The 27,853-nt window shown below is 34.8% G+C and overlaps 2 protein-coding genes across 4 annotated transcripts in view; both read right to left on the bottom strand.

The window, feature by feature from the left end:
* The window catches only part of LOC132187415 (midasin), a 47,197-nt gene extending 43,135 nt beyond the window's left edge, over positions 1 to 4,062 (bottom strand). The window contains exons 1-6 of the mRNA XM_059601716.1: positions 3,943 to 4,062; positions 3,352 to 3,671; positions 2,811 to 2,895; positions 960 to 1,237; positions 652 to 861; positions 250 to 419 (exon numbers count right to left, since the gene is read on the bottom strand). Coding sequence (XP_059457699.1) covers positions 250 to 419; positions 652 to 861; positions 960 to 1,237; positions 2,811 to 2,895; positions 3,352 to 3,671; positions 3,943 to 4,047 — 1,168 coding nt within the window. The 5' untranslated portion in view covers positions 4,048 to 4,062. The remainder of the gene's footprint in view (positions 1 to 249; positions 420 to 651; positions 862 to 959; positions 1,238 to 2,810; positions 2,896 to 3,351; positions 3,672 to 3,942) is intronic.
* A 6,218-nt stretch (positions 4,063 to 10,280) lies between these two features.
* LOC132186037 (myosin-17-like) lies at positions 10,281 to 24,909 on the bottom strand. 3 transcript variants are annotated; one of them, XM_059599814.1, is made up of 39 exons: positions 24,681 to 24,909; positions 23,474 to 23,602; positions 22,747 to 22,923; positions 22,478 to 22,623; positions 22,231 to 22,387; positions 22,019 to 22,077; positions 20,219 to 20,378; positions 19,944 to 20,093; positions 19,725 to 19,861; positions 19,485 to 19,631; positions 19,279 to 19,380; positions 18,987 to 19,044; positions 18,791 to 18,892; positions 18,559 to 18,596; positions 18,256 to 18,382; positions 17,992 to 18,162; positions 17,335 to 17,466; positions 17,108 to 17,217; positions 16,893 to 16,953; positions 16,547 to 16,724; positions 15,891 to 16,096; positions 15,583 to 15,702; positions 15,368 to 15,466; positions 15,032 to 15,253; positions 14,483 to 14,622; positions 14,064 to 14,181; positions 13,931 to 13,981; positions 13,776 to 13,856; positions 13,429 to 13,599; positions 13,049 to 13,204; positions 12,730 to 12,936; positions 11,941 to 12,078; positions 11,783 to 11,853; positions 11,590 to 11,689; positions 11,452 to 11,508; positions 11,295 to 11,351; positions 11,131 to 11,211; positions 10,648 to 10,733; positions 10,281 to 10,541 (listed from the first exon to the last, which is right to left on the bottom strand). In XM_059599814.1, the coding sequence occupies exons 1-39, from the start codon at positions 24,681 to 24,683 to the stop codon at positions 10,418 to 10,420; spliced, it is 4,629 nt and encodes a 1,542-aa protein (XP_059455797.1). In that variant the 5' UTR covers positions 24,684 to 24,909; the 3' UTR covers positions 10,281 to 10,417. The 3 variants fall into 3 exon arrangements, 2 of the variants coding, with proteins under 2 accessions (XP_059455797.1, XP_059455798.1); XR_009440692.1 differs by having other exon boundaries at positions 10,453 to 10,541; positions 10,648 to 10,749; XM_059599815.1 differs by lacking the exon at positions 24,681 to 24,909 and having other exon boundaries at positions 22,747 to 22,890; positions 23,474 to 23,608.
* Positions 24,910 to 27,853: the final 2,944 nt, after the last annotated feature.

Genomic DNA, 27,853 nt, shown 5'->3' with positions numbered 1-27,853 from the left:
CTTTAAGATACTTTTGAAGTTCAATTTATCGCCCAAAGGACTAAATAAGTAATTTTTCCTAAAACAAATTCAAAAGGTGAAAAAAGAAGTCCAATTGAACAAATTGGTTGCAAGTACAAATTGACTTGCAAAAAAAAAATTTCTAATTTACCAAACCACTACTGGAAACTTGGGAAGGGTTTAACCAAAAGGTATATGCAGGAGGTGTTCCATTAAACTGAAGAAGGGATAGGCAAAGAAAAGAAATACCTTGATTCCCACTATCAATGGCCAACTTGTTAATAAGAGCAGATTTTCCAGCACCAGCAGGACCATATAGAAGAACAGGCCACTTTTGACTTACTGCCAACACGACCATCTCAAAACTTTTCCTCACAGCTGACGTTAAAACAAACAAATTTCCAACTGATTTATCATCCCTGAAGACCACAAAAAAAAAAAAAAAAAAAAAAAACATATTGATTATAAATATGAAAGCCAAAAGAATCTTGGTGAAGTAGGTGGAAACACTTCCTAGGATGTTTTAGGTTGAAGCAATAACACATCACCCAAATTTATACTCAAGAAAAATCAGAAACATCAATGTGAAGTGCAAAAAAATGCCAGGAATTTTTTGTAACAGACTGTTTCCTTTTATATGATAAATCCTACCATGTAGCAAGCCTTTTACTCCGAGTTGGCGGCTCAGTCTCACGAAACTGTGAAGAGGAAATTTCCAGAGCTAAAAGGCCAGAAGATTTGAGACAAGTCTCTTGATTGAAATCAATACTTGTACTGGGAAAACTCAACTTATATTGTTCAGATGAATCGATAAACCAGCCAGCCTTCTCCAGTGATGTATCTTGACAGAACTTCTCCCAGCTAAAAATAGAAAAAGCAAGATGAATATTTATGACTACAAATTGTCTAAATTTTAATTTAAGAACAGCAATTTTCTCAGAGGAGTAAACAAAACCAACCGCAAAAAACATGTAAATGCTTCTTCAGTCTCCATACTAAAGTCTGTAGTTGGTCTGCAGCTTGTTTTGAGAACAACTGACAAAATCTGTATCCCACACCATCTAATGTCTGCAATAACAATATCTGCATATCCACCACTGTTGCTAAGGTCAAGATTGGCAGATTGCTTTACAAGGTCCAAGAAACAGGACCAGTCCCAAAGTTTAGAAAATAATTCTGAGTCCACTAGCAGGAGGCGGTAAGATGTCTGAGCAGCACGTAGTAAACGAGTTCCAACCTGATCAAACAAAATCAAATCTACATAAAGTTAAAATAATAAAAATAAAAAAATATATATATATATATATATATATATATATATATATATATATGACCATGAAATTTATAATGAGAGAATCCAAGAAAACAACGGCATATGCCGCGCAAAATATGGGGAAAAAAACTTAAGAAAACAATTTATGAATCTTCTTAATACCATTTAGGAGCTAATAGTCCCACCATACGACGCATAAGCTGATGTTTAATGAGAAAAGACAACAAACGAAAGCATGACAGAGAAGTGAATTATTCCAGATGGTCAGAAAATGGGTAATATGCCATGGACTGACTCGCGTGAAAAAGGATACGGTCTTAAAAGCATCAACTCCCAAAGATACGTTTCCTTGGTTTTGGATAGGCAAAAAGGTTATTTGAAAACCCACCAAAGGGATACAAACCATGAACACAGGAAGTATAGAATAGTGCACCAGCCAAAAAAAGAAACCAACTAAAAAAAATCTGGCACAAAGACATGCCAATCATAATATCACTCACACACAAACACACCAGATATGCATGTTTGTTAGTATGTTTACTCAAGTAAGAACCATAGACATCAACAAATCTAGTAACCGGCCACAAACACCACACATATCTATATAACACCCCAACCCCCAAATACACAACCCAGATATGTATGTTTGCTGGTATGTTTACTCAAATAAGAACCATATACATCAACAAATCTAGCACCACTCACACACACCACACATATGTATATTTGAGTTTTTTGCTCAAATGAGAACTATTGATCTCAAACAATTATAACTATTTATAAGTTTATTTGTCAATGTTGATTGACAAAAAAATGCAATATATCCTCTATTTTGACTAAACAGAGTGGAAACAACAAACATGACTCTCAGACATGGACTAACCCATCCCTGCCCCCTCCTCCCCCCTCCCAAACAAAAAATAAAAAGAAGCAAGAGCCTAAAAAGGTTAACATAGGGCCAGGACTATTTCTCGTTATTGTCCTAATTGCAAGTCAAAGGAGGGGCACTACCAGTAATGTATAGATTTATGAGGTTCCTTACCCAAAAAAAGAAAAAAAAAATGGTAACAAGAACAGTAAGACGAAAGGAGGTGAAATGAAATGGCAAAGAATTAGCAAATCAATATGCTAACATTACTACGTCAAGACTTGAGAACAAGGTATAATCCACAACATTACAAGCCAATATGTACTCATCCTAGGATTTGATCACTATAAAAAATGTAATCCAAGTGGGGGAAGATAAATTCTTCCCCGCTGCTCCCTCATTGCCTAACAGGAAATCCATTCATGTAATTTGACCTAAAAAAATACATGCACCATCAATTCAAAGAAAGATATACAAGATTGGAATCACAAAACTATCCTACATGAAGCTCATAAGAGATGGCATGAATACTGATGCATATATAGTCCCGACCCCTTCCTCACCCAAATTATTTCACATGCATGTTTGATTCACAGAGTGACAGAGATTCTGAAAAGACTATCAACAGTGGTTCCTCTAAGAAAGTCCAATTAGAAAGCATTCACATACCTTACCACGGAGGTCATAAATTTTTCCTTCCATCGAAATGCGTTCAAAAGGAGATGGAGCAAATTTGAAATAATTTAATATAGGCCTGCACCAAATAATCAACACATATCTTAAGCATATATACATGACAATTAAACTTGTCTAGCTAAGTTCCAATAAGAAACCTAGTGGCACATTCAATAGTATTCAGAAATCAAGGGAGGACATTGATATAAATGCGTCCAAAGGAAACATCAAACTCACAGGAAATGGTGTCTCTTAATGCATTCACAACGCATGATCAACATTATCACACACATAACATGAACTCTACAATATAAATACACTGCCAATCCCATATTCCATGCAAAATTTTGCTTCTCCAAACACTAGGATCCACTAAGATACTTAGCCATAAAGGGAAAAAAAAAAAATCATTATAAGTCCAATGGTGAAAGAATGACATAAACAAGGAGAAAACAAGCCACTTACTAATAATAGTATTGGAAATCAATGATAACATAAACCAAAGGTAGAACCTCGTGTGAGCACATCAGCTTACCTCAATAAAAAAGGAGCCAAATCAAGGGCGCGGCATGCTGCCAAACAAGCAAGCTCATGAAGATCCAGACCCCTCCCACCTCGATTGTAGAGCTCAATTACACTGGCAACATCATTCAAAAAATTTCTTTCTTCAGCCTCCGCTAATGTATCATCCGAATTGGATCTTAAATTGGGTACAATCCGAAGCAAGGCCACCGCTTTGTCAACTATCTTTCGGGCTATAGGCCGAAAACACCCCATCAAAGGAATAGTATAGTTTGGGTGCAGAAATACCTCTGCCAGCACATTCACCACCTCCTCTTCTGTCAACATATGTTCCTGCGCAAACCCAAACCCAAATATTTAAATTTTGTGAGGGAAAAAACTTGAAGCTGATATATTCAATCTGTTGCCTATTGGTTGCTCTGAAACTAAATTTACTCTTCCCTACAACTAAACTTAGTCATATACCAATTTTTGCCCAAGCCAATCCGAACCTTTCATCATCTTTATCTTCCTTTCCAAACACCACTTTAGAACCCAACATGAACAGAAGCAAAGTTTTGCAAGTGTAATTCAAATTTTCTCAGAAACCAAACAAAGGGAATACCTTTTTAGCGAGTGCATCGAACTGTGGAAAAGATAGAAGCTTTGGGCAACGAGCAAGAAACCTTTCTAGTGCAAATTTAACACTAAAACTCCCATCCATGGTCATCTCTTCTGTGGCTAGCATATAAGTTGTATAAGAATCAGGAAACGACGGCAATAGTGCACTACTCGTTGAATATATATATATAAATATATAGTATAGATATTCGATTGTTGTAAAGATAGGTATTAATGGCAAATTTACAACCCAAAAGCCATTAAAGCCTCTTCGTCTGGTTCTGTGGCAGACGAGAATGAGATGTATGGTTTTCAGGGGTTTCCCTAGGGTTTTAGGGGTTTAGGGGATCCGGCTTCTATGCTGTGAAATAAAGTACCGTATATCTGCTGTGAAGCTATGGATGGTGGAGATTGAATGGTAGAAATTTTAAAACAAAATTCACCGGGTCTCGGGTTTGCGGGGCGGGTCGGACTATGTCTTTCTTGATTTTCTCATGCTTTTCTTAGACGAGTTACGAGAGAATGATTTAGATACACACGAACACACGAACGCTAAGTAATGATACAATGCACGCCAGGCACAAAATTTTTTTTATTATTATTTTATTATTTAAAAATAATAATAATAATTTTGCACTGGCGTGCGTGGGCACGCCACGTGCATTGTATCATTACTCCACGAACGCTTATTTTCAGTTAGAATTCTCTTTTATATTGTTTCGAGAAACTCTCTTGGGAGTGGTTTCAGTCACCTCTTTGGCTCATTGGGTTGGCTTGGCCGTAATCACCCCCTAATGGCCAAGGGGATGGCTACAGTTACCCCAAATTTTTTTTTTCTTTTTTTTTGAAAATATATAATTTTTTAATTTAAAAAAAAATATATTTTTTTCAAAAAATTAATTATATAACATGTGTCAATTTTTTATTGGTGCTGACGTGGCGTTTCGTTTAATTTTGGACATAATTTTAATGGAGATACCATCTCCGTCTTTATAAAAACTACAGATACCTCTTGTAATAACAATGAAACTCTAGAGATAAAAAATAATAATAATAATAATAAAGAGTTTAAACCCCAGAAGGCAATAAGATATTTAATCCTAATATTTAATAGTTGATTGTTATTTTTTTATTTTTTTATTTTTTGAACAGTTGATTGTTATGAATAGACATTATAAAAAACAATACCCCGACAAAGCAACTTACCCCAAGTAAGGTTCCGGAGGTGGAGTTAATATGCTTAAACCCATTTTGACATTTAATTTAAATGCAAAAATATATATTTGTTAATTCACCTTAATTTATGAATTTATATAAAAATATAATCTAATTTAGATGAATTACGCGGATCACCCATAAGTTAAGTAAATTGACCTAATATTTACCCATTTATTATTACACGTGTTGATTCAGGTCAATCGAAATCGACCCGAACCCGAATATACAAAAGTAACAAAGCCTTAATTACTAAATTTTTCAACCTTATTATTAGGGTTAAACGTATAATTGAGACATGTGGTTTCATTCCTTTAAAAGAAAAAAAAAAAAACAAAAACAAAAAAACAAAATTGTATGTGATCCTATACTTTTTAAGTTTATTATTTGGGAAAAATTCACTTTACTTCCCTAAAGTTTCAAGGGTTTTTCAATATAAACTTTAAAGCTTAAAAATTGACAATGTACCCCCCTAATGTTTCAAAAAATTTCAATTTAAACCTTTCGTTGCTAATTTTTGTCAAATTTGACGAAAATCTATAAAATTATGTAATTACCCTCAGACATTTTTTTTTTTTAATTTTCGTATAATTTAATGGAAATTAGTAACGGAAGGTTTAAATTTAAAATTTTTGAAATATTAGGGGGTTACATTGCCAATTTTTAAACTTTAGGGTTTAAATTGAAAAACCCTTAAAACTTCATGAGAGTAAAGTGAATTTTTCCCTTATTATTTGATATGTTTGTCCATCAATCGTTTAAAAACTTAACAAAATTTTTGTCATGCATATAAAAAGTCATTTATGTCACATCGACAAAAATGCCAACTTGACTTGACACTTGATGAATAAAATAAAATAAAAACTCAAAGAAAAATTTAAGATAAATGTTACGGAAAAATATAAAAAAGCCCCACAAACTATCAGCCGTTTTCGATTTAGCCCTATAATGTTAAAAAAGTGATAAAGTAGCCCCTCAAACTACCAAACTATTGCATTTTGGTCACTCTGTTAGTCAAAACCGTCAGTTTGAACGGAAACTACAAAACGACGTCATTTTGTTATGGGTAAGTTACTACAATGCCCTCTTATGAAAAAAAAAAAAAAAAAAATTGGGAAAAATATAAAAAAGCCCCCCAAACTACCAGCCATTTTCATTTTAGCCCCCTAATGTTCAGAAAGTGATAAAGTAGCCCACCAACTACCAACCAGTTGCAATTTAACCACTCTGTTAGTCATTACTATCAAATATGATGAAAAATTCAAAACTACGTCGTTTTCACAAGGGTAAATTACAAAAATGCCCTTTTAGAAAAAAAAAATCATATTAAAACAAGCACGCAAAACGGCGCCGTTTTGGTAAGTGTTAGGAATTAAAAGAAAAAACCTTAGACTCCACGCAGAAAAAACCCCCAACCCCAATTTATCTCTCTCTCCCAAACCACCGGCCACCACGTCGTTCTATCTCTAGCAACCTTCTCCATCAAGTGAAAAAAATTCAATGCCCCTCTCTCTCTCTCTCTCCAAACTGGCTGCCCTTGCCACCACCGGCCACACCATCCAATGGCTACGAAGTGCCACCGAAAAATTCTTACCCATTGTAGAAATCAAACAAAAAAGCCACATTCGTAGATAAACAACACCGATCCGACAGCTATACCATGAAATACAATAAAAAGATTGAGTTATGGGTAAGATTTACAGGCTGCCGGTGCCGGAGATAGAACGACGTGATAGCAAATGGTTTTGGGGGAGAGAGATAAACTGGGGTGGGAGTTTTTTCGTGGGTCAGCTGCGTGGGGTCTAGGGTTTTTTTCTTTTAATTCCTAACACTTACCAAAGTGGCGCTGTTTTGGTAAGTGTAAGGAAACCTTAATTTCAAGCAAAACGGTGTCGTTTTGCTTGCTTGTTTTAATATGATTTTTTTCCCCCAAAAAGGGCATTTTGGTAACTTACCCTTGCCAAAATGACGTAGTTTAAAATTTTTCATCATATCTGACGGTAATGACTAATGGAGTGGCCAAATTGCAACTGTTTGGTAGTTTTGGGGCTACTTTATCACTTTTTGAACAATAGGGAGCTAAAATGAAAACGGCTGGTAGTTTGGGTGGCTTTTTTATATTTTTTCCAATTTTTTTTTTTTCATAAAAGGGCATTGTAGTAACTTACCCGTAACAAAACAACGTCGTTTTGCAATTTTCGTTCAAACTGACGGTTTTGACTAACGCAGTGGCCAAAATGCAATAGTTTGGTAGTTTGGGGGGCTACTTTATCACTTTTAGAATATTAAGGGGCTAAATCGAAAACGGCTGGTAGTTTGGAGGGCTTTTTAATATTTTTCCCTAAATGTTATCATTACATCCCTCACCATACAATGTTTGTAACTTTGTACCCCTCTTTTCTTTTTGTGGTGAACTGGTGGTGGTGATAGTTGAATTTTTAATTGTTTATTTGAGATTGCATTTAAAGAGCCTAAAAATGCTTTTAATACTCAAAAAGTTCTTTTGAATAAAAAAGTATTCGTTTGGTTAAAAAAAATTAAAAGCGTTTTTAAGGGTTTAAAAAGCTTAAAAATAGTTAAAACGTACTTTTGGCAAAAACTTAAAAATAAAGATTTTGGCAAAAAGCTTTTTTTGACTTAAAAGCTCTATTTTTCAAACGCAATCTCAAACATGCTCTAATTATAGAATGACAGTCATCTAAATTTCATGGACAAAAATAAATAAAATTTTAACTTAGTCTTTTGAGATTAACATTTTTATCAACTCCTTTATTAATTCAAAAAAAAATAGGAATTAAAAATTTCCACTAATCCATTCAACAAACATATGAGCTTACAATTCCATGTTTACACTCATTTTAAAATTTTATAAATTAAATCAATAAAAGAATATCCAAAATCGATGTTAAATTAATAAATTTGGTGCAGGCCTTCTTAACCTTCTTTTTTAACTTTTCTATCTTTAAAGAAGAGAGAGAGAGAGAGAGAGAGAGAGAGTTCTTCAATTTATTTCTTGTGGGGTTCCTTAATTGACTTTTGAGACCCTTGAAATTTTATGGAACTAAATTGGCTTTTGGATTAATATAAGGGTCTATGTGCTTTATTTGTATGATTCTCTCTATAATACTCGCTTTTTATTTTTAGGGTATCTCATCCCATTAGGGGTGTACGTGCGGATGCAAATGTGGTTATTTCACAAAATGTCAGTATCACTTTTAGATATTCGCATTTACATCATGTTTTTACTAACACTATCCACGCAGTTATTGAGATTATTATTTGTTTTCTGTATATTATATAAAAAGCATTTTGGGCCTATTTTAGTCTCGTGAACCTTCTTTGGATATCTATTAGGGCCTATTTTAAACAATTTTGAACATAAGTTTGGCTGATTTTTAGTGTTTTGGCTTGTTAAATTATTTTTAAGACTTAATGTTTTGAAAATATATTATAGAAAGAAAAAAAAACTACAATATATATAAAGGGTATATGGATGACCGGATCCGCATACTTTAAAATCGATATATGCATCCGCATGTGGTTAATATATGCCTGCATACACCCCTACCCCCATGCCACCCCCGAAAACTCCCAAGGGGTAGACAGCTATGATAGCCCAACTTAATTACCTAATAAGAAGACTGATCAGTGGGCATTACCCACATGATGATAGGTATCAATTCAAGTAAACCCTAGTTAGGGTTTTGAATCAATAAAGGTAACGATGAAATAAATTGTTATCAAGGATGATAAAATTATGGGAATATAAGATTTTAATATTGGTTTAATGATTTTTAGACATGTATAAGATTTTTAGACATTATAAAAAAATTGTTTTTGTTTTTAAATATTTATTTTTTAATTAAATTATTAAAATTATTATTTTAATGTGATATGGTAAAAATATTAACATAGCACTAAATGGACGCCACAATTTCGAACGGAAATCAACAAACTGATCTATTTTACCTTTTCAAAAAACTTTTGCAGTTAAAACTGAAAAAATAAAATAAAAAAATGAGGTGTGTTTTGTATGGCACATTGACTCCAAGATTAATCTAAAAAATTCCCTATTAATTAAAAAGATGTAAGAAAAATATAAAAAATTTGGTAATTTTGCATTCCAAAAAGGGAGAACAGTGATTTTTAAATAAAAATATATAATTAATATTTGAATATAAGATAAACGCTCACTAAAATTTATCACCTTAAGCCTCAAAATCTACCGAGCCGACCCTGCTCTTAAGTAGTCTCTAGAAAACTTTTTTGCTTCCTCATATGATTGAGTAGAAATTTTTTTCATTTAACTTACCGGTCATATTTCAAAAAAATTGTATAAAATAATAGAGTAATGTTATTTAATAAACTGTTATACAACTTGATAATATGGCAGTAAAGATAACCCTTGGATCAACACTTGTAAGAAAAATCAAAGGTTGAATTTCACTATCACATCATCTCAATTGTATGCAATTGTATAGTAGTCTATTAAATAGCATTATTCAAAATAATAATATATCATAATAAGAAAGAAGGATATGAATCCCCTACGGTTGGACTGTATGCAGTTCTGGCAAACAATTGTAGGGAGTTATCGTCTAGAAAAAAAAAATGTGTCCTTTTTGGAAAGTAGAATACGAACCATAGCAAGCAAGAGTTTGCACAAGCCAGTAGTAAAAACAAAGGGATTTTCATTGTATTTGAGTGTTTTGATAACAAAAGATATATACTGGAAATAGACCATAAGGAAGCCTGCTTACATGATATTAGCACAAACTATTCTACAGCAAATATTAGCCCAAAAAAAATATATTACAAAACTAAAAGGGCCAACAAATAACAAAAAGAAGCCTAATGTAGTGTAACTAGTAAGAAGACTAGAGCAAATACCCAGCTACGTCAATGAAGAAAAAAAAAAGGAGAAAAGAAAAGGATTGGCCCAGACAGTAAATTATAGCCTGGGTGAAAAAATTGATTAATATAAGTATATAACTACACATTGAGCTACAGGAAATAAAATGCATGCAAGGGTTTTGCAGCACATCAAGCTTGGTTCTTGGAGGTGCAAAGAGTAATGCTAGGGGAGAGAAAATACCACTTGATATCATTCTGAGCGTTGTAATAAGAATGTAAAGCCTGAGTTTTCGCGAATAAGAGGTGGAGGATCAACATCAGCAACTTCTATTTGTTGTATTGACTTGGAAATGTCATCCACAGAAAATGGAATGCTGCATTTGGAAAACATGGGAAAAGACCACTTGATATCATTCTGAGCGTTGTAATAAGAATGTAAAGCCTGAGTTTTCGCGAATAAGAGGTGGAGGATCAATATCAGCAACTTCTATTTGTTTTATTGACTTGGAAATGTCATCCACAGAAAATGGAATGCTGCATTTGGAAAACATGGGGTCTTGGTTTTAGCCACAGACAGGAGGCTTGAAATCAAGAAATGATTAAAAAAAAAAAAAATCATGCAATTGCTAGAATTTTGTACCTTGAGTCATCATCCAATAAGAAAGAAGGGCTGGCAGCAATATTGCTGGAGTCCTCAGTCATCATATTTCTCATACGCGAAATAACCTGCACTTAGTGAAAACTTTTGAGTGAGGTTTAGACAGAAATTAATCTGCCGCAGCTTGATCGACCGTTTACAGATAAATGAAATTCAAAATGTCAAATCACATAAACAGGATTGAATTTTAAACAAATTGAATTGTAAACACAACAAGCGACTGTATAGAAGCTGCACTTGGGCCAAAACCAATTCAGAATGTAACCGCTGAAAAGAGATTGGGTCCAACAATTTTTCTCAAATACAGCTAATGAATAGTGTATAAAAGTCTCCATAAAACTTTTACATGGAATTGATACTTCCAAAGATGTTCCTTTATCAGCATCTCGTTAGCAAACAGGCCCCAGTGGTAAATTAAGACTGACACAACTTTAAACCGATTAAAAGTTCGGTACACAAACTTACATCTGTAGATACACTGTGTGTACCGTATTTGTCATCCCAGTACATTGTACTGATCCTGTACAATTGTTGTATGCTAAGCACCTGAAAGAGGCAGCAAAGTATAGTTGAGAGAGAGAGAAGAGGAGGGAGGGAGAGAGGAAGGAGAAAAGGTGGCACAAACTCACTGGACAAAGATCATTTGTTATTTCGTTTAAGGACTTTTTTGGCTTCTGATGTATGACCTAATATTGCAGAAAAAAATTGCAAAGAAAACAAACTTAATAAGAAAAAACCGGTAGTAAAAGTTTAGTACGAATGGAAGACCAGATAAATGAATCAAACCAGGAGGCCAACTGCTTGTCTGAGGTGCTTCAGCTCATCCCAAGCCGAACCTACAAACTAAATGTAAAGAAGGTACTAAACTTAAGTCTTCTGAAAGAGAGCTAAGGAGAAAGAATACAGGCGACTGATGGCCCCTACCTCCTCTGTCGCATCATGACACCACTGTTCCAACTCAGCCAGCCCGGCCTTCACGTATTCCCCATTGCTGAATGAACAGCATTCACGCCGCAAGAGAAGGCTGCAAAATTGGATTTTAAATTCAGGAAAAATAGAGTGAGATACTTTAGGGTCAAAGTTGCAGGATTCCAGAAACCTTGAGTGATGATTTTACCTGTTAAATAACTGAACATTGATAAAGGAAAATATCTGAGTGAATACTTTGCAAACTAGGAATGGAGGGACCTGTATTGTCACAATTTTAAAGAGAGTTATGCTGTTTAAAGATCAAAATAATGACACTATCTCATCGTACTTGTAAGTTCCACTTACATAGTTGGCCCTCATAATCTTTAAGTAGTTATTTAGGCTTTTCACAATGCTTTGCCAGTGAGCAACCAAAGCTTGTTGAGCCACAGCATTAGCTTCAGAACGTCCCTTCACTAAACTAGTTCGGGATGTCCTAGGTGCCTGTGTCATAATTTGGACGTGAAATACAAAGCAGACAGATAGTAGATGTGAAATATTTGTAAAACGAATATACACATGCATGCACACTTTTTTCCTCTTGGTACTCATGCACCCTTACATTGATGACATACAACATAGTATAAGCAAATGTATATCAACCTGCAATTTGCGAACTCAGGTTAACCTGCTGGAATGCCTCAAGACTTGCACATGGTTACACTATCACCCATTGTAACTTGGATGAGTTTATACGAGGAAGATGTCCAATTTTTTTTTTATCAGAAACATATTTCCTTTACATAGAAATTGAAAAAAAGAAATAAAATGCATTAAAGGTGTGTAAGAAACAGTGTTTATCAACAGATGCATGACTTAAGTTTCTTGAAATCTGTACATGGTTCATTTGTTACTCATTATGCCAGAGATAAGTTTATAGCAGGAAACAACTCAAAATTTTGATGAAAAATAAATTATTTTCCAGAGAATCATGGAAATGGAACAGAAAAGCATGTGGTGAGCAGTCCATTTGTCGGCAGATGCATTGTTGTTAGGATAAAGTCATTTTGTTGATTATGAAATATCCAAATAACTAATTTATGGAAGTACAAAGAAGTAATTAAAAAAGGTAAGAGAAAATAGCCTAGCAGTTACCTTGATACACAATTCAAGGACTTGGGAGATCTCTTTTTTCAAATTATCTCTTATCATTCCATATATTTTCTCAAGGAAGGCTGTGAGTTGCTGTTTAAAAAGCAAAGCTGGATATTTGGCTTCAATTTGTCGTACTTCATCCAGGCTACCAAGCATCCAATTATTAAGAAATGAGAACCCAGCACTTTGTGGAGACGTTCGAAGCCCCTAAAATTGACATTTCAAAAAATAAAATAAAATAAAAACCGAAGGATCATAAACAGTTAAAAGTACATCAAACTGCACAATACTACGAAAGATAAAATGACTCTTTCCTTACTTGAGACATCCTTCCAAACAGAGAAGTTGATGTTGATCTTCGCCGTTGTGGAGTTAAGCTTGCTGCTCCAGTTGCTTTCAGTGTGTGTTGAAGGAGTGACAGCAACGTGGATGAATTTGATAACCAATAAGATAAAACGTCAATGTTATCCTGGACCTTCAGTGCAGTAGAGAACTCAGTGAGTGGCATAAGACATCAAAATCATTAAGCACAGATTAATTTATAAGGTTCTTAACTGCTCCTGTCAAAAGACTTAAGCCCATTTATTAAACTGGTCTCACTGTTGAATGGCTAATGCAATTGTCCTTGTTTCCAAACATCAATAGCAAATGATGAAACCTGTACAAGATTATTCCAACTAAAACAGAGTTTAGCCATACCTCTATTGCTGTGCCTATTGTTCGAATGATACGGTCAAAAATGTTGGTTCTTTCAACCTCAAAAGACCTCCAATGGAGAAGGCATTTGTATATCAGACAAGCAGCAACAGGTCTGCCCCCAGAAAAACCTAGATCTTGTGAAGTACACTTTATTAGCAGGTCCTGGTTCTCCTGCACTCAGGAGAAAGGCAACAAACAAAAAAGGCCATAATCCAGTGTTAGTTCAGCCAAATGCTAGGCAAATTAATAAGATGTCTTGGAGAACAAATCCAAAAAGGAATGTCAAAAAATGTGAAGCACATCTTTGTGATTAATGTTTGCCTGATAAATTTCTTGCAGCTACTTACTTGCTGCTTCTCATTTAGAGATTTCTGTGGCTTATCCTCAGTTTCAGATTCCTGTGAGTTAGGTACGGCAGTAATTGAATCCTGAAACATTTAAAAGATGATGTGACAAATACACATGGCTTTTCCTAAATTTGACATATGCTAAATAAAATTACCGATGCTTTTCTCATTTCTCCATTTTGAACATCTCCATTCTCCAGAGTTCTCTGCAATTCATTAACGACTCAACAAATATTTCCATGAAACATATGTGGTGGTACAAATGAATAACTTTTCAGGCGAGATTACCTGAATGATTGTTGCTTTTGATCTTGCAAATAGAGCTTTACTAGTTGGTGATATGACTAGGGCTTGTTGCCGAAGTACTTGATTCTCAGATTCTAAATTAGAGAGCTTCTCTTCAAGCCTGGACCAAAGATAGAAGAAAAGTTTCAAAATGATTTAAAATTTTACACATCATGAGTGACTCTATATTCATCCATGCCTTCCCCTATTTGTCTAAGCCTCTGCTCCTACTTTCATATTAAGGCAGTAATAAGGAACTTTAAATGGAAATCACAGATTCGAACACTTCCATACTATGCATGTACTTAAAAGAATAAGAACAGGTGGAATTCATGGAATTTGGATGAAAGTTGTTCAGATTCTCCAGGCAGTTAATTCTCAATTAAGAGGTTAAGAGAACTTCCACAAATTCTGTTACAAACCTTTGCACTGAATCTTGAAGCTGATCCACTTTCTTCCCTGCCTCTTCAAGCTTCCTAGTCAATTCCTCATTTTTGGCTTGCTCAATAGCGTAAGCCTGCTTCGCCTCTTCCGCCATCCGTGTTTCTGATGGCAACAAGGCCTATACAAGAGAAAAAATTATCATATGTTGTCCCCATAAACTCAACCAGTAGTTATGATAAAATCAACAATTATTGTCAACCATGGGAATTTCCACACCACTTAATTCCGGTTAGAATTGAGTTCGGTTAGAGTGCCCACGTGTGAAAATTTATAATTTACTTCTAAAGGTTTCAAACACTCTACATGTCAATTTGAATTCAACATTCAACTTGATGGCATATGTTTCCTCGACTGAATGAAGCAAACATAAGAAAGATAAAAATATTGCTATTTCTCTATTAGTGTCTTTGTCTTGCTCTAATTGTAGCAACTCTACACTTTTTTAAGTTGTATAAAATAGGACCAAAAATGCTTTAAAAGAGAACATTCAAACAACCAGTAAAAATTATCCCACAAAGTAGCTGTACCTTCAACCTTTCAACTTCAGCTGTCAATGAATCAACCCTTTTCGTATCTTGTATTATAACAGGAGTCTCCTTAATGACAGGAGGTGCTTCTTCAATAGCATTCCTGGCTGCCTCTAGTTCTTTTATGACCATGGAGTTTGCTTCATCTATTTGTACTTGCATTGCATGTAATGCATCCCGCAACTCAGCAACTTCTTGGGCTTTTGCCTCCTCAAGATCAGTCTGTATTCACAGCAAACAAGTAAACTCAGACGGCACCTTCAGTAGGCATCCAAAATACTAGTTAAACAAAGTAAAGTTTTATATTTTGATAGATGGAAAAGTAAAAATCACTACCCTTAATCGCTTTTCAAATTGCAAGCGCCATGTAAGTTCTTCCACACGCTTTTCTAATTTGTCTTTTGCCTCTTTAAGAGCCCCAGTTTCTCTTGCTGCCTATATTAATTTAAAGGAACAGTAAGCGCGTGCTCTAATTCTTTATACACCACAAATTTCCATTGAGTTGAACAAAATTGAAAAGATATAATTATATTTAACAAATAAGATCATACCATTTTGAGTTGTCTGAGCTCTCTTCTTGCAACTCTACATCTCCAGCCACACTGATAAACAATAACTGCCTTCTGAAGACTCTTATAATAGGTATAAGCTTGATGGCACCGCCAATTTGCCTGTAAAACACAAATAGAAGAGTATCTAGACATTACTTTTAACATATGCCATAAGTTAAGAGTGTTGGCGTTGATTCTGCACAAGAGCAATCAATATCACAATCTTGTCTTCAGTGGTAAATTGCATCAAGCCCTTTGAATAATAGTGTACATGAATAAAATATCATGCCACTGAATATTGATAATACCTGGAAGATGATGGCAGCCTTAGTTTGCTTCTGTAATATGAATTCATTGAATGCTGTCATTGCCCTTAAGCCTGTCTGCAATGTGATTGCAGCTGACAGTACTATTAGGTAGGATTTCCTGGCACTGTATCGCCTGAAGTTCTTCTGAAGCTTCAGGGCTGCAGCTTCCTGTCTCAACTGCAGATAATTTTTGCGGGCCATTATACCTACAAAAAGTTGGAAACGTCAGAGTTTCGGGACAGGAGTCAGTCTGTAAAATATATGATTATTTGATTAAGCACTTTCAAAAGATGATTGCTTCAACATTATGCTTTTTTTTCCTTTTTTTTTTTTTTTTTGGATCTTATTTGTATGTAAAGAAACCACATATCTCACTAACAAATCCACATGCACGAGACCTGGTTGGAAATTTCCGTCTGACGGTCATAATTTCATAAATAAACACTTTTCATGTCACAAATATTAACACATTATTCTTTTCAACTGTTGCTGCTTTTACGTAAATCACATATTTTGCTACTTCAGTGCATTCTAATTTCTAATATGGGCTCAAGTTTCATGCATTCTGAAGAAACAAACCAGTTGAGCATGATAAAACCTCATTTCTTACTGATAATGTTATGTGCAGAGATTTGAAAAACAGCACATAAAGATACCTCGCAAGTGAGATTGCAACCAAATAGCAGCTTTGCGCAATGACATGTACTCTTTACGAGTAACGTATGTACGAATTTGCCATTGGATGGTTCTAGCCGCATTTCCAAGTATCTCTGCTCTTCTAGCATCCAACTCAGCCATCTGACCCGCTCTTAGGAAAACCTTGGTCTTGCCTATCTGCCGGTACGTATTACAGAAAATAATTGTTATATACAGATACAAAGAAAATGTACATGATTCCACTGAAAAACACAGGACATTAATTTTTTTTTTTTTTAAGAAAAAAAAAAAAATCATAAAAGGTGCATGGTGAGGTTGAGAAGTTAAATATAAAAGCTAAATCACCTGATATCCTTTCAATCCCTTTTTATCAAGAATCATTTGGCAAGCAACTTTATCTTCATAACTGTAAAGAGGGAGAGAGAGCACCATTTATGTACCATTAGAGATCTATATCAATCTAAATAGTAAGTACCACAAAAATAAAAAATAAAAATAAAAATAAAAATAAAATTTCATTATGAAATTCTCAGGTCAAAAAAAATGAAATTTAGACTTACTTTCCTTTTAGAATTTCTGGAGCCAGAATACCAAAACGATTAAGAAACTCATAATATGTGCGTCTCGTAGGATATCCAGCACAACTTATCCGAACTGCCTCAAGAACACCCTAGTAGAAATAAAAAATTCACATCATACAAAATTGAAAATAACATAAGTTCCAATGAGAAATAACGTAAAAAAAGTAATAAAAAAAAATGGTGCATGTCGACAAAATCATACTCACACCACAGCGTAACTGTTGAAGAATATTCGAATTCTCAAAAATAGCAGGTTTCAGGACATTATTTGGCTTCACACATCTGATGTAGTGAGGTTCTGTTGCACTCAAGGTCTCCATCAAAGATTGAAGTTGTAGCTGCCAATTAACAGAATCTGATCCATTGAATCATTTCTTGTGGTGTATAATCACAATCCAAAGTAATATTCATGATGAACACTTGAAAATTCGTCAACAAGAGAGCATACTAGTCCATAAAAATCAATAACCTTGTATAAGCATCCAATATACCATTACTAAAAGTAATTGATATATGATAAAGGGCTCTTGTAAAGGAAAGGCTAGACCTTTAGGTCGTCAAAAGAAAATTGTGAACATGCGGTGAAAAAAATTGACCTGGGTATGTTGTCAGCTAATTTGAAGCATAAAAAACATGAGACTGACCACAAGCCCAACAAATATAGAAATTGAGGCAATTTGCCAAAAGAAAATATATGGACAGAATTAAGCTCAATTACATCATCACATATGACAGTTAAACAGACATCAAGTACGCTGGTTTACAGAACAGCATTAAATTAACTTGCACATCGTGCTTTCACACACATCATACCTTAACCCCATCCAAACAAGAGATAATGAAATGGAAATGCATGTAAACACCTTGAAGCGTGATCCAATGGAAGCAAATTTGGATGACTTTGATGATTCTTCTGGAAGTGGGGGAAACAGACCCACTACAAAGGAGCACTTTGAGGCAGTTAATAAAGCTTGATGTTCAGCCACCACATAATCTTTGTTCTTGTCCAGAAACTGATCAGCTTGATAAGTTACCTTTGAAATTGGGAAAGCTTTCAGAAACTAGAGAAAATGCACTAAACCTTCTCAAGGCAAAACAGCTAATATAACAAAACAAGATGTGTTTACCTCCCCCGCATAGTGTGATATGGTAAAATCAGTGCGAGAAAGCTTTGGTTTGATAAAACGCTTGTGAGTTTTGAATGTCTGGTACAACTTATGTGCAAATGTCTCGTGTGTAGACTTAGGAAACATGCTGCATTGAAGAATCAGACAAAAATGAACAGCAGAGTAAAGGAAGAAACGCCCAGATGTAATAGAATGCAGTAGACCGGCCATATAAGCAAAGTTAAATTTAAATATCTGTTGGTTTTATGATCAAGATAGAAATTAAGAATTAACATAGTACATTAAGCACAAACAACATATTACCAGGCTTCATCAAGTAGTGCAATAATTCCTCCAGCTTTCTGTAGAAGATCAAATTACTCATTTGTTATACAAACAGCATACAACATATTATGGTAATGATAAGTGTTCAAATGTTAAATCCCAATATGAGTCTGAGTCTAACTACTAATCCATGAAGTCCCTTGGAGCAATCCAAAAATGGGAAACACCAAATTCTGAAGTTGAAAGATTGCTTAAGGCAACAGCTAAAAACCTTTTCAATCAAATCAAGCACATCTTGGTTATCAATGAACTCAATGTAGCTCCAATTTATCTCTTCTTTGGAATACTCTTCCTGCTCCATTTTAAACACATGCTGCAAGTGCGCAATTGAAAATAATCAAAATTAGTCTATAATCTTCTCAAAAGTTAGGAGCCAAACCTGCTTGATTACTAATTCATAAGCTGACCTGATTGAAATGTTGTTGTAGTTTTTCATTTGTGAAATTGATGCAGAACTGCTCAAAGCTGTTTTAAGAGAACAGATGTCAACACAGAACCAATAAGTCTTGTTTGTTGGCGGTATTTGTTAGGGCTGGGGGTGGTTAGTAGTGTTATTAGAGCAAAACTTCATGTGTAGACTTTGACGTATAATGATATAAATCGCATGTGCATAGTGCTCCCCCCGTGGGCAACCCAACAACACCTTAAAGGAAATTAAATTTCTTATTCCAATGATATAAAAAGCTTGTAACACTGTACCTATTGCACTTAAAACTTTCAAATCCATATATATCAAGAACTCCAATTATTGACTTCGAGTTCAGATCCTGTCCAATCGAAATGTTAATTTTTTCCACAAGCCTGTCAAAAAAGAAAAGTGGTAAAATCCATTATAACCAAACATAAACAATGATGCAAATTAATACATCCCAGGGAAAACAGAATTTGTCAACTGGTCTCCTTACCAGTCAAATAAGCGAGAATATATTGTTTTCGCTAATGCATCCCTGCTAGCAATTGCATTATCAGGGTCAAGAGTTCTTGTAATAACTTCTTCAGGTGTCACCATTACGCGTTTAATTAAAGCATATTCCAAGCTCTGGGCATCACACCTGTGTAACAATTATGAGTAATAGCAAAATATGACTATTAAATAGCTTCAAAACAAGACACAGGGTTTGAACAATGAAGTAGAAGAAACATACCTAAGAAGTTCTGCTGTCATATTAAGATGAAATCTAGACTTCTCATCCTTAATGACTGAGGAATCTATTTCCTTACCTTTGGCAAAATCAATATTACCAAGGTGAAGAATTGCAGCTACAACCCTGAATATTGCCTCCTGAAAATAATTATATATGATCAGAAATTTTGCTAAACCTTCATCAAGAACATGCATGGTCTGGAATTACAGAAAGATAAACCTGTTCTTGCTCGCTAATTCCAACTATGTCCATAGCCCTTCTGGTTGCAAGATATTCATGGGCATCATTTACACCATCCAGCTCATAACAAGTTGATTGGTTTAAATAATGGAAAGATTTCGGGCTCCCCAACTTATATCTCACAATGTCCTGCAAACATGTGGGAAAAAAAAAATCTTGAAGTAGCATTCATATTGCAACTACCAGTATTAATTTGCTCGACTTAAAGAGTAAACTGTGAGACACGAACTGACAAGCAGTATTGTGTAAAATACCTCAGGTGGTGCAGCACAAAGGAGGTAAAAGCAATGGTAGTTTCTTTCTGGATTGGAAATTTGACAAACACGAGACCTTTCAAGCAGATACGTTCTGATTGCTGCCCCAGATATCCTCCCATTCTTGTCAAATTGGATTTCGACGAACTTACCAAAACGACTACACAATAATGTCACGATGACACGAAAGAGACATTAAAATGAGAACTTCAAAGAGGATACCAAACAAAATATGCATGATAAGAAATAAAATGCAGTATAATTCAAATGAAGAAGATTACTTAAAGTTTTACTTTCTATTCCAGGTGAGCTCCCATGCATTGGTCAATGTTCACCAGATTTTGGTGCCCTAACCGACTATATTTGTAGGTGAAATCCAGCCACCAAAACCAAACCAATCAGCCTTAGAAACCAAACCAAGCCAAACCGATTGCCATCAGTTGGTTTCGGTTTGGTTAATCAGTTGGATCAGGTTTTCAGTTTCACTTCACCCACTTGGACCCATCACATGAAGTGGTGGCCCATTTGGTTATTGAAAAAAACTAACAAAATGGAGAGAGAGAGAGAGAGAGAGAGAGAGGAAATTTTTGTCTTGTAAGATGAAGAGAAAAATTTAATTGAGCCAAACAATTTAAAAGTGTATACAAGTCAACACCATTTTGATTTTCTTTACGTTTTCCCGCATTTTATAGGCACCAAATGGGGGGGAGGGGAGGGAGAATTCATTGTATCTAGGAACGAGGAACTCGTGAACAACTCTACGTTATTTGTCTTGAACGATGACTTTGGCAGGTTGGGAGTAGGCTTAGCACCCACCACCCCGTGAGTTGGTGTTCAACCACTACCGACGACCACTAATAGTTAAGGCTGACCGAACCGTGGCTGGCCACCAAACTGCACTGACCCCGACAGGGGCCAATCAGTTTTCAGGCAGTTAGTACAGTTGAGTAAGTTTAGAGAGAGAGAGAGAGAGGAAAAGTATCCGGAGGATAGAGGTCTATGCCCATCCATGTTAATCAAATCAAATCTCATTGTTCCTTTTTATCTGAGTAATAAATAAATCAAAATCTTCTTCCCATCCAAACACTATACTAGATAACACTTAAGCTAGCCAAAGGTTGAAATGAGTTTTAGGATTTTCAAAATGGTGGCAAGCGATCATCGTCCTCATCAATGGGTGTGGTTCTTCAACCATAGAGCCCACCACAGGCTGTGGCTCCCAGCATTTTCCAGATTAACTCTGCTTTTTGTCGACTTGTCAATGCCATTGAAAGAGAGATGAGAGGCTTTTAAAAATAGAGGCAGTATGTGTGTGAGCATGAGTAACACCCGAAAAAAAAAAAAAAAAAAAAAGAGTATATATTCAAGTAGTTGGCTGGTTGGTCTGAAAATAGTTTTTACCAACACCCTACGCTTGTACTCGTCGATTGACATGGGCTATTGAAAATTGACCAAAACAGCTAGGTTTTGGGGTCAGTATAGTCAAGTCAGGGGGGTTCTACTTAAGAGTGAGAAATGAGAAGAGACAGGTTTTTATATAACGGACTCAATCAAGTTTGTACTGGTTAAAACCCTAACACCTACCATTGAGACACAAACTAACGGGTGTCAGTTTTTTACATTCTGAAACTGACACCGACCCGATCATAGAAGACCAACCAATGTTGGTTAGTTTCAAGTCGGGTCAGTCTGTTTTTTGGAAATTTGCTCAGCCCTACTTTGAATGAAACCATAAAGTGAATTTCCATATGACTAAGACAGCTTTCAATGAGGAATGAACCATGCCAAACCGATACACACCTTGAGTTGTTGTTCCTAATTGTTTTGGCATTGCCAAAGGCTTCAAGAACTGGGTTGGACTGTATATTAAAATAAAAATAAAAAATAAAGTAAGGTCAATATGGACATAACCCTTGATTTACTCAATTTTTGAGATAGCATGTTAAGCTACACTTGTAGAGGGAAATTTGGGAGTCAGAAATACAATACAATTAATAATAACTTAATCATACCTCCAAAACTTGTTGTTCAACTGTCCGACCTTCTACTCCAGATCGCCCACCTAAGTACGCAAGATATCTCATGAGCATCTTTGTTGTCTCAGTTTTACCAGCACCACTTTCTCCACTAACCAAAATCGAATTGCTTCTTCCTTCATTAATCATCGCCCTATTTTCTTAATCATAACATCAGATAAGAACACTACCCCATAAGGAAACAAAAAAGTTGTGAGATACAGAAGACTACTCTGAATTTCACCTGTATGCAACATCTGCAACTGCAAAAACATGAGGACTTAGCTCCCCAAGAGCAGCTCCTTTGTATTGTTCCATCATGTGTGTGTCATATAAATGAGGCAATCGTTGAAATGGATTAACTGCTATCAGGATATTCCCTGTGTATGTCTGAGTAGGTAATGACAAGTATTAGCATCAAAAACACACTTTAAAGATCTTCCTTTCTTCAGGAGCAGTTACTTCAGCATATTGACATGTCATAAGGGAAAGATAAGAAGTAAAATAACTCACATAGATTTCATTGAGTTCATATCTAGCAGCCAGATTTTGCAGCACTCCAGGTTCATGCAAATAGGAAAGCTTCGTCATGTCATCTACACCTCCAGGAGGAGCTTCAATATCCTCTGGAAACACTTTTGATATCTTTGTGATGACCTGTGCAAATCCATCCAGCTGATTAGGACCACACTTATATGTAAGAAAAACATGAAATTAAAAGGAAGCACGAGGACAAATTCTATAAGATTTGTTTGCTTATTCAACTTAGACTAGGACAGCAAATCCTAGAAGCTAATATTGGCAAATTCAACTTAATAAGATCGCACAACTAGAATAGATTTCTCGATATAGTATTCTATAGTATGTTACATGACATAGCGAAACTTGCAAAATGTTCTGAATCAAGGTTTTCTTTGCACTCTTACCATCACATTGTTTTACAAGTCTTTGCTAGGAAGAGGAGGAATTACCTAAATTTAGACAAGCAAACTGCTTTCTTTTTTCTTTGGGCTATGCAAACCAAAAATGACAATGGATTTGCAATATACTTTAGGTCTATTCTTAAGACAGAACTTTAGTACAATAGATTTGCTAGAACTTCACATTGTTTTAACATTTATCATTCTCACTGATGTCCTAAGCCAAGAATGTTCTCGAAAGTTCCATTTGCATATTGAAGTAGTTGATTAAATGGAAAGGGTCCATTCATACAAAAATAACTAATTAACGGAGCCCTTACTGTTTTTCCATTGGCGATGTTGACATGAACCTCATGGCCATTGATCCGAGTAACTTCTCCATCTATCCATGCTACAACTGGATCTTCAACCCAGACATGAGAACCTACAACTATGTTAACAGGTGCTGCCTGCATATAGCAAGAATGCAGAACAAACATCAAATTTTGAAAAATAATGAAGACCAGTCAGAGAAAATTACAAGTGTTTCATGAAAAATGATGTTAACAGGAAAATTTAAACCATGACAGAGCACCAAAAAGTAATTTCAACATCCCATAACAGAAATTTTTATCAAAAAGAAAGCAAAACATACATTGCTGCAAAGAATCATAAGAAAGGGGATAGAGCAACCATTTCATCAAAGATTCATGAGTGAGCATGCCATGTAGAACAATATCTTGATCAACTTCTTATTTGACCCCTAAAGCCAAGAAGTAAACCTAAATCAGCTTGCAATAGCCAAGCAGAAAACCTATTTATTTATAAACCTACTACTCAAGACATTCACAGAACAATAATCAATATTACACAACGGTAACCAGCACCATAACCACAAAAACTTCAGCAGTGTTTATAGATTCGCCAACTGAGGCTCTATTTTTCAGAACATTGAACCCAAGAGTGTCACTTAAATGTCTTCGGAAAATGAAACAGAGCAAGCTTTGCAATGAATGTTACCCAACATTCCTCACCCAAAAAAGAAATTTACCCAACATTCAAATTTTAACTGAAATTATCACCATATTCCCAGATATCGCAATGAGTAGCCTTCAAGGTAGAATTAGGAAAAATAACAGAAAGCCAGTACCTCAAACGCAAACGACATAAAGTAAACAAAAATTCAACTCCAAAAAAATAACAGCAAAAGGAGGAAAAAGGAAGGAAAAAAAAAATGTAAACCCAATAAGACGTGGTTAAAGAAAACAAATTTCAACAAGCACAACAACAAAAACAAGAGAAGCAAGCTAGAAATGAATAAGAGATTGCAGTGAAAGCTACTCGTGCACATAACAAATTGGTATACGAAGCAAAACTAACAAAAAAGAAACAGACCCATTTACACATAGTAGAAACCCAGCAAGAAGAGTCACATAAAACAGAACCTCAGCAAGCACACCAACACAAAAGAGAGAGCGCGCGCGCGCGAGAGAGAGAGAGAGAGGGGTCAAATTAAGTCAACAGAACAAGCATTCTTTGCAAATTTACCATTTGCTTTTTCAACTCATCCAAAGCAAACGCAATGCACTAACAGTCTGAATCAGTAAACCCAGAAGATCAGAGATGAGAGTCTGAATCAAATACAGCTTTCAAATTCAAATACATTCACAAAAACACTTTCTTCCCTCCCAAACCTCTCTCTCTCTCTCTCTCTCTAAACTTTGGCTAAGAGGGTTTGCAATGTCCAAAGAGTGGCGAGCAAACAGCACTCAGCTACACACGGCCCCAGAGCGCCACTAAATTGTTTCTCCGTGAACTCAAAAAGACGACGTTACATCGTCATTGTTGACTAATTAAGCAAACCATTAATGGGCCTTATGAGTTATATCCTTGTTATGAATTTTGCCATATATGGCAACTCTCTCCGACTCTCTCTCTCTCTCTCTCCCTCTTTTTTTTTTTAAAGCAAAATTTCTTTTATCACGTTATTAATTAATTGTTTTCTAATTTTCTCTCACAAAAATTTAAAACTCATTTATGATTCATATGGTATGATTATATGAAATAATCTCATATCATGGTTTAAAATTTTTTTTTCTTTTTTTGAAAAATATACATATTCCTTAAACTACCACACAATTTGTAATGCATCTCCAAACTTTTAATTGAAATAATATTCCCTCAATCTACTAGGGAATTAGACTGAACCCCTTTTGTCTTACAAAAAGACAAAAAAGACTAAATAGTTTTCAATAAGACAAAAATATCATTATAAATTCCGTAAAAAATAAATAAACAGAGTACCACGAGACCCATAGTGGCTGCTTTGTTTATAAAAATATATTTTTAAAATGTTTTTATTTTTATTTTTTTTTATTAAGGTATTTTAGTCATTTGGAGTACATTGCAAGTTTTTAGTAGTTTGAGAAGAACATTACTTCAATTGATAGTTTGGGGAGGGGGTACATTGCAAATTGCCTTTTAATTTGAGGGAGATATATGTACTTTTTTTCTTTTTCTTTTTCTCATTAATTAACTAAAAGGACATTGAAAATACGATATGGCTCACATGCTGTTATTTGTATACTATAGTATAAACAACGGTTAAAATTAAATATCAAAGTTGAATTACTTTGAGAAACTTTTAATAGAATAGATAAAATGAAGAAATATTTTGAGAGATTTAATATTGACCGTTGCTCAAACTACGGCTTACGTGCTGTTATTTTAATAACAGCATGTAAGCCGGATTCTTGAAAATATAATACATACATAGTTGTACTCAAACTGAACCGGGCCAAACTGAGCATGTACATCGTAGACTACTCGCATGGTCTGAATGAAAATTGATATGGCATTAACTTGGTTCGAGCTCGATTCGAGTTTGGAACCTCCTGATTGAACTCGACTTGTTTTTCTCTCAAGGAGTTCCAGCTTGGCTCAAACCCGGCAAACAATGGCCAAATAAACGAGTTGAAGTCGTGCCAAGCTCGATCTCGATTCGAGCTTGGAACCTCCTAATCGAACTCAACTCGTTTTTCTCTCAAAGAATTCTAGCTTGGCTCAAACCCGAAAAACAAAAGCCAAATAAACGAGTCAAAGTTGAACCAAGCTCGAGCTCGTCTTAATTTTTTTTACACAATTTGTGATCAAATTCATCCATCAAAAAATAAATCCTGACAAATTTCAGAATAAGCAACTGCAAGTTTATACAAATGCTAACTTCAATCAATTAAGTTAAAGCTTATAACTTACAAATTATAGCGCTTAGACGTGAACATCAATTTGAAAACAGGAGCTAATTTACAACTTTACATATTACAATTTACAACTACTCAAAATTTACTCTTAGACCTCATTTGGTTTGCAAAATTGGTATTTCATTAGAAAAATGAATAGCTATTACTATGAATAGAGGATAGTGAAATTGAATAATTATTCATATTCCTTAATTTGGTAACAACACATATTTTAAGTGGAGCTTTTCTTTTTTTTCTTTTTTTCATTTGTAAGTTTAAAATAAAAAGAAAAAAACCGGGGCATTATTTTGAAAAGTGCAGCCTATTCCTTCCGGAATAACTATTCCTCTAATTTTTTTGAGGAATAGTTATTCCTATGTGTAAGAGATTAGTGATTCTCACATGAATAATCATTCATAGGAATAGGCTCTCACCAAACAAATGAATAACTATTCTTATGGAAGTCATCCCATTTCATAGGTCTATTCCGCAAACCAAACGAACCTTAGTCTACAAGTCATAATTACAACATAATTCTCCAAATAAAATTGCACCTGTTAAACACAGATTTGTTCAAATGCAAAAGTCAATTTGACAGTTCATATCACAACATACCATCATAAGTTCATTACCAAAAACACCTAAACATTATTAACTTACATGGTTTGTGACTTAGGGTCTTTTTAAGATTGCGTTTGAAATGCCTAAAAGTGTTTTTAACACTCAAAAAGTCCGTTTGAAGAAAAAAATATTCATTTGGTAAAAAAAATAAAAACGCTTTTAAAGGTCTAAAAAGCCTAAAAATTGTCAAAACGTACTTTTGGCAAAAACTTAAAAATGAAGCTTTTGCCAAAAAGTACTTTTTGACTTAAAATCTCTATTTTTCAAACAGGCTATTAGTGACCAAATGGCACTTCAAAATCAACAATCACCAAGTCAACAAATCACCTATTAAAAAGGCAGCAAATCCAAATTAGAACCAAAAAAAAAAAAACAACAACAACAATCAACACTCAACAATCACTAATCAGCAAGCAATATAAAGGTAACCTATTAAAAAGGCAATAAATCCAAATCAATTTATATCACTCACAATCTCATGACATCATAATTCATAGACAGAAAAAACTAAAACATTTTTAACTCGCAAGAAAATATACTTTGACTTCCTAAACTATCGCTTATTTTTTAATTGCATCTCTAAACTTTAAAGGGAATTTAGATATAAACTCCTTAGGTCAACGCGCATTCATTAAAAACTCCCTAGGTATTTTTTTTTTCGAAAATTTAGTCCATAGGTCAATCAAAACTACAAGAAACTCCTTACTGTTAAAAATTTTTAACACCCGTTAGGGCCACTCAAAACTCCCCGTTTTACCTTATTAACATATTAATTTTTTATTAAATTAATTTTAAAAGTTAAATCAAAAAAAAAAAATTGACCACCACCCCTGGCCACCCCCCCAACCCCTATGGGTTGGC

This window comes from Corylus avellana, chromosome ca7 (assembly GCF_901000735.1).
Source record: "Corylus avellana chromosome ca7, CavTom2PMs-1.0".
Classification (NCBI taxonomy): domain Eukaryota; kingdom Viridiplantae; phylum Streptophyta; class Magnoliopsida; order Fagales; family Betulaceae; genus Corylus; species Corylus avellana.
Note: the sequence above shows the minus strand (reverse complement) of the source record. Positions and strands in the feature narration are given on the sequence as shown.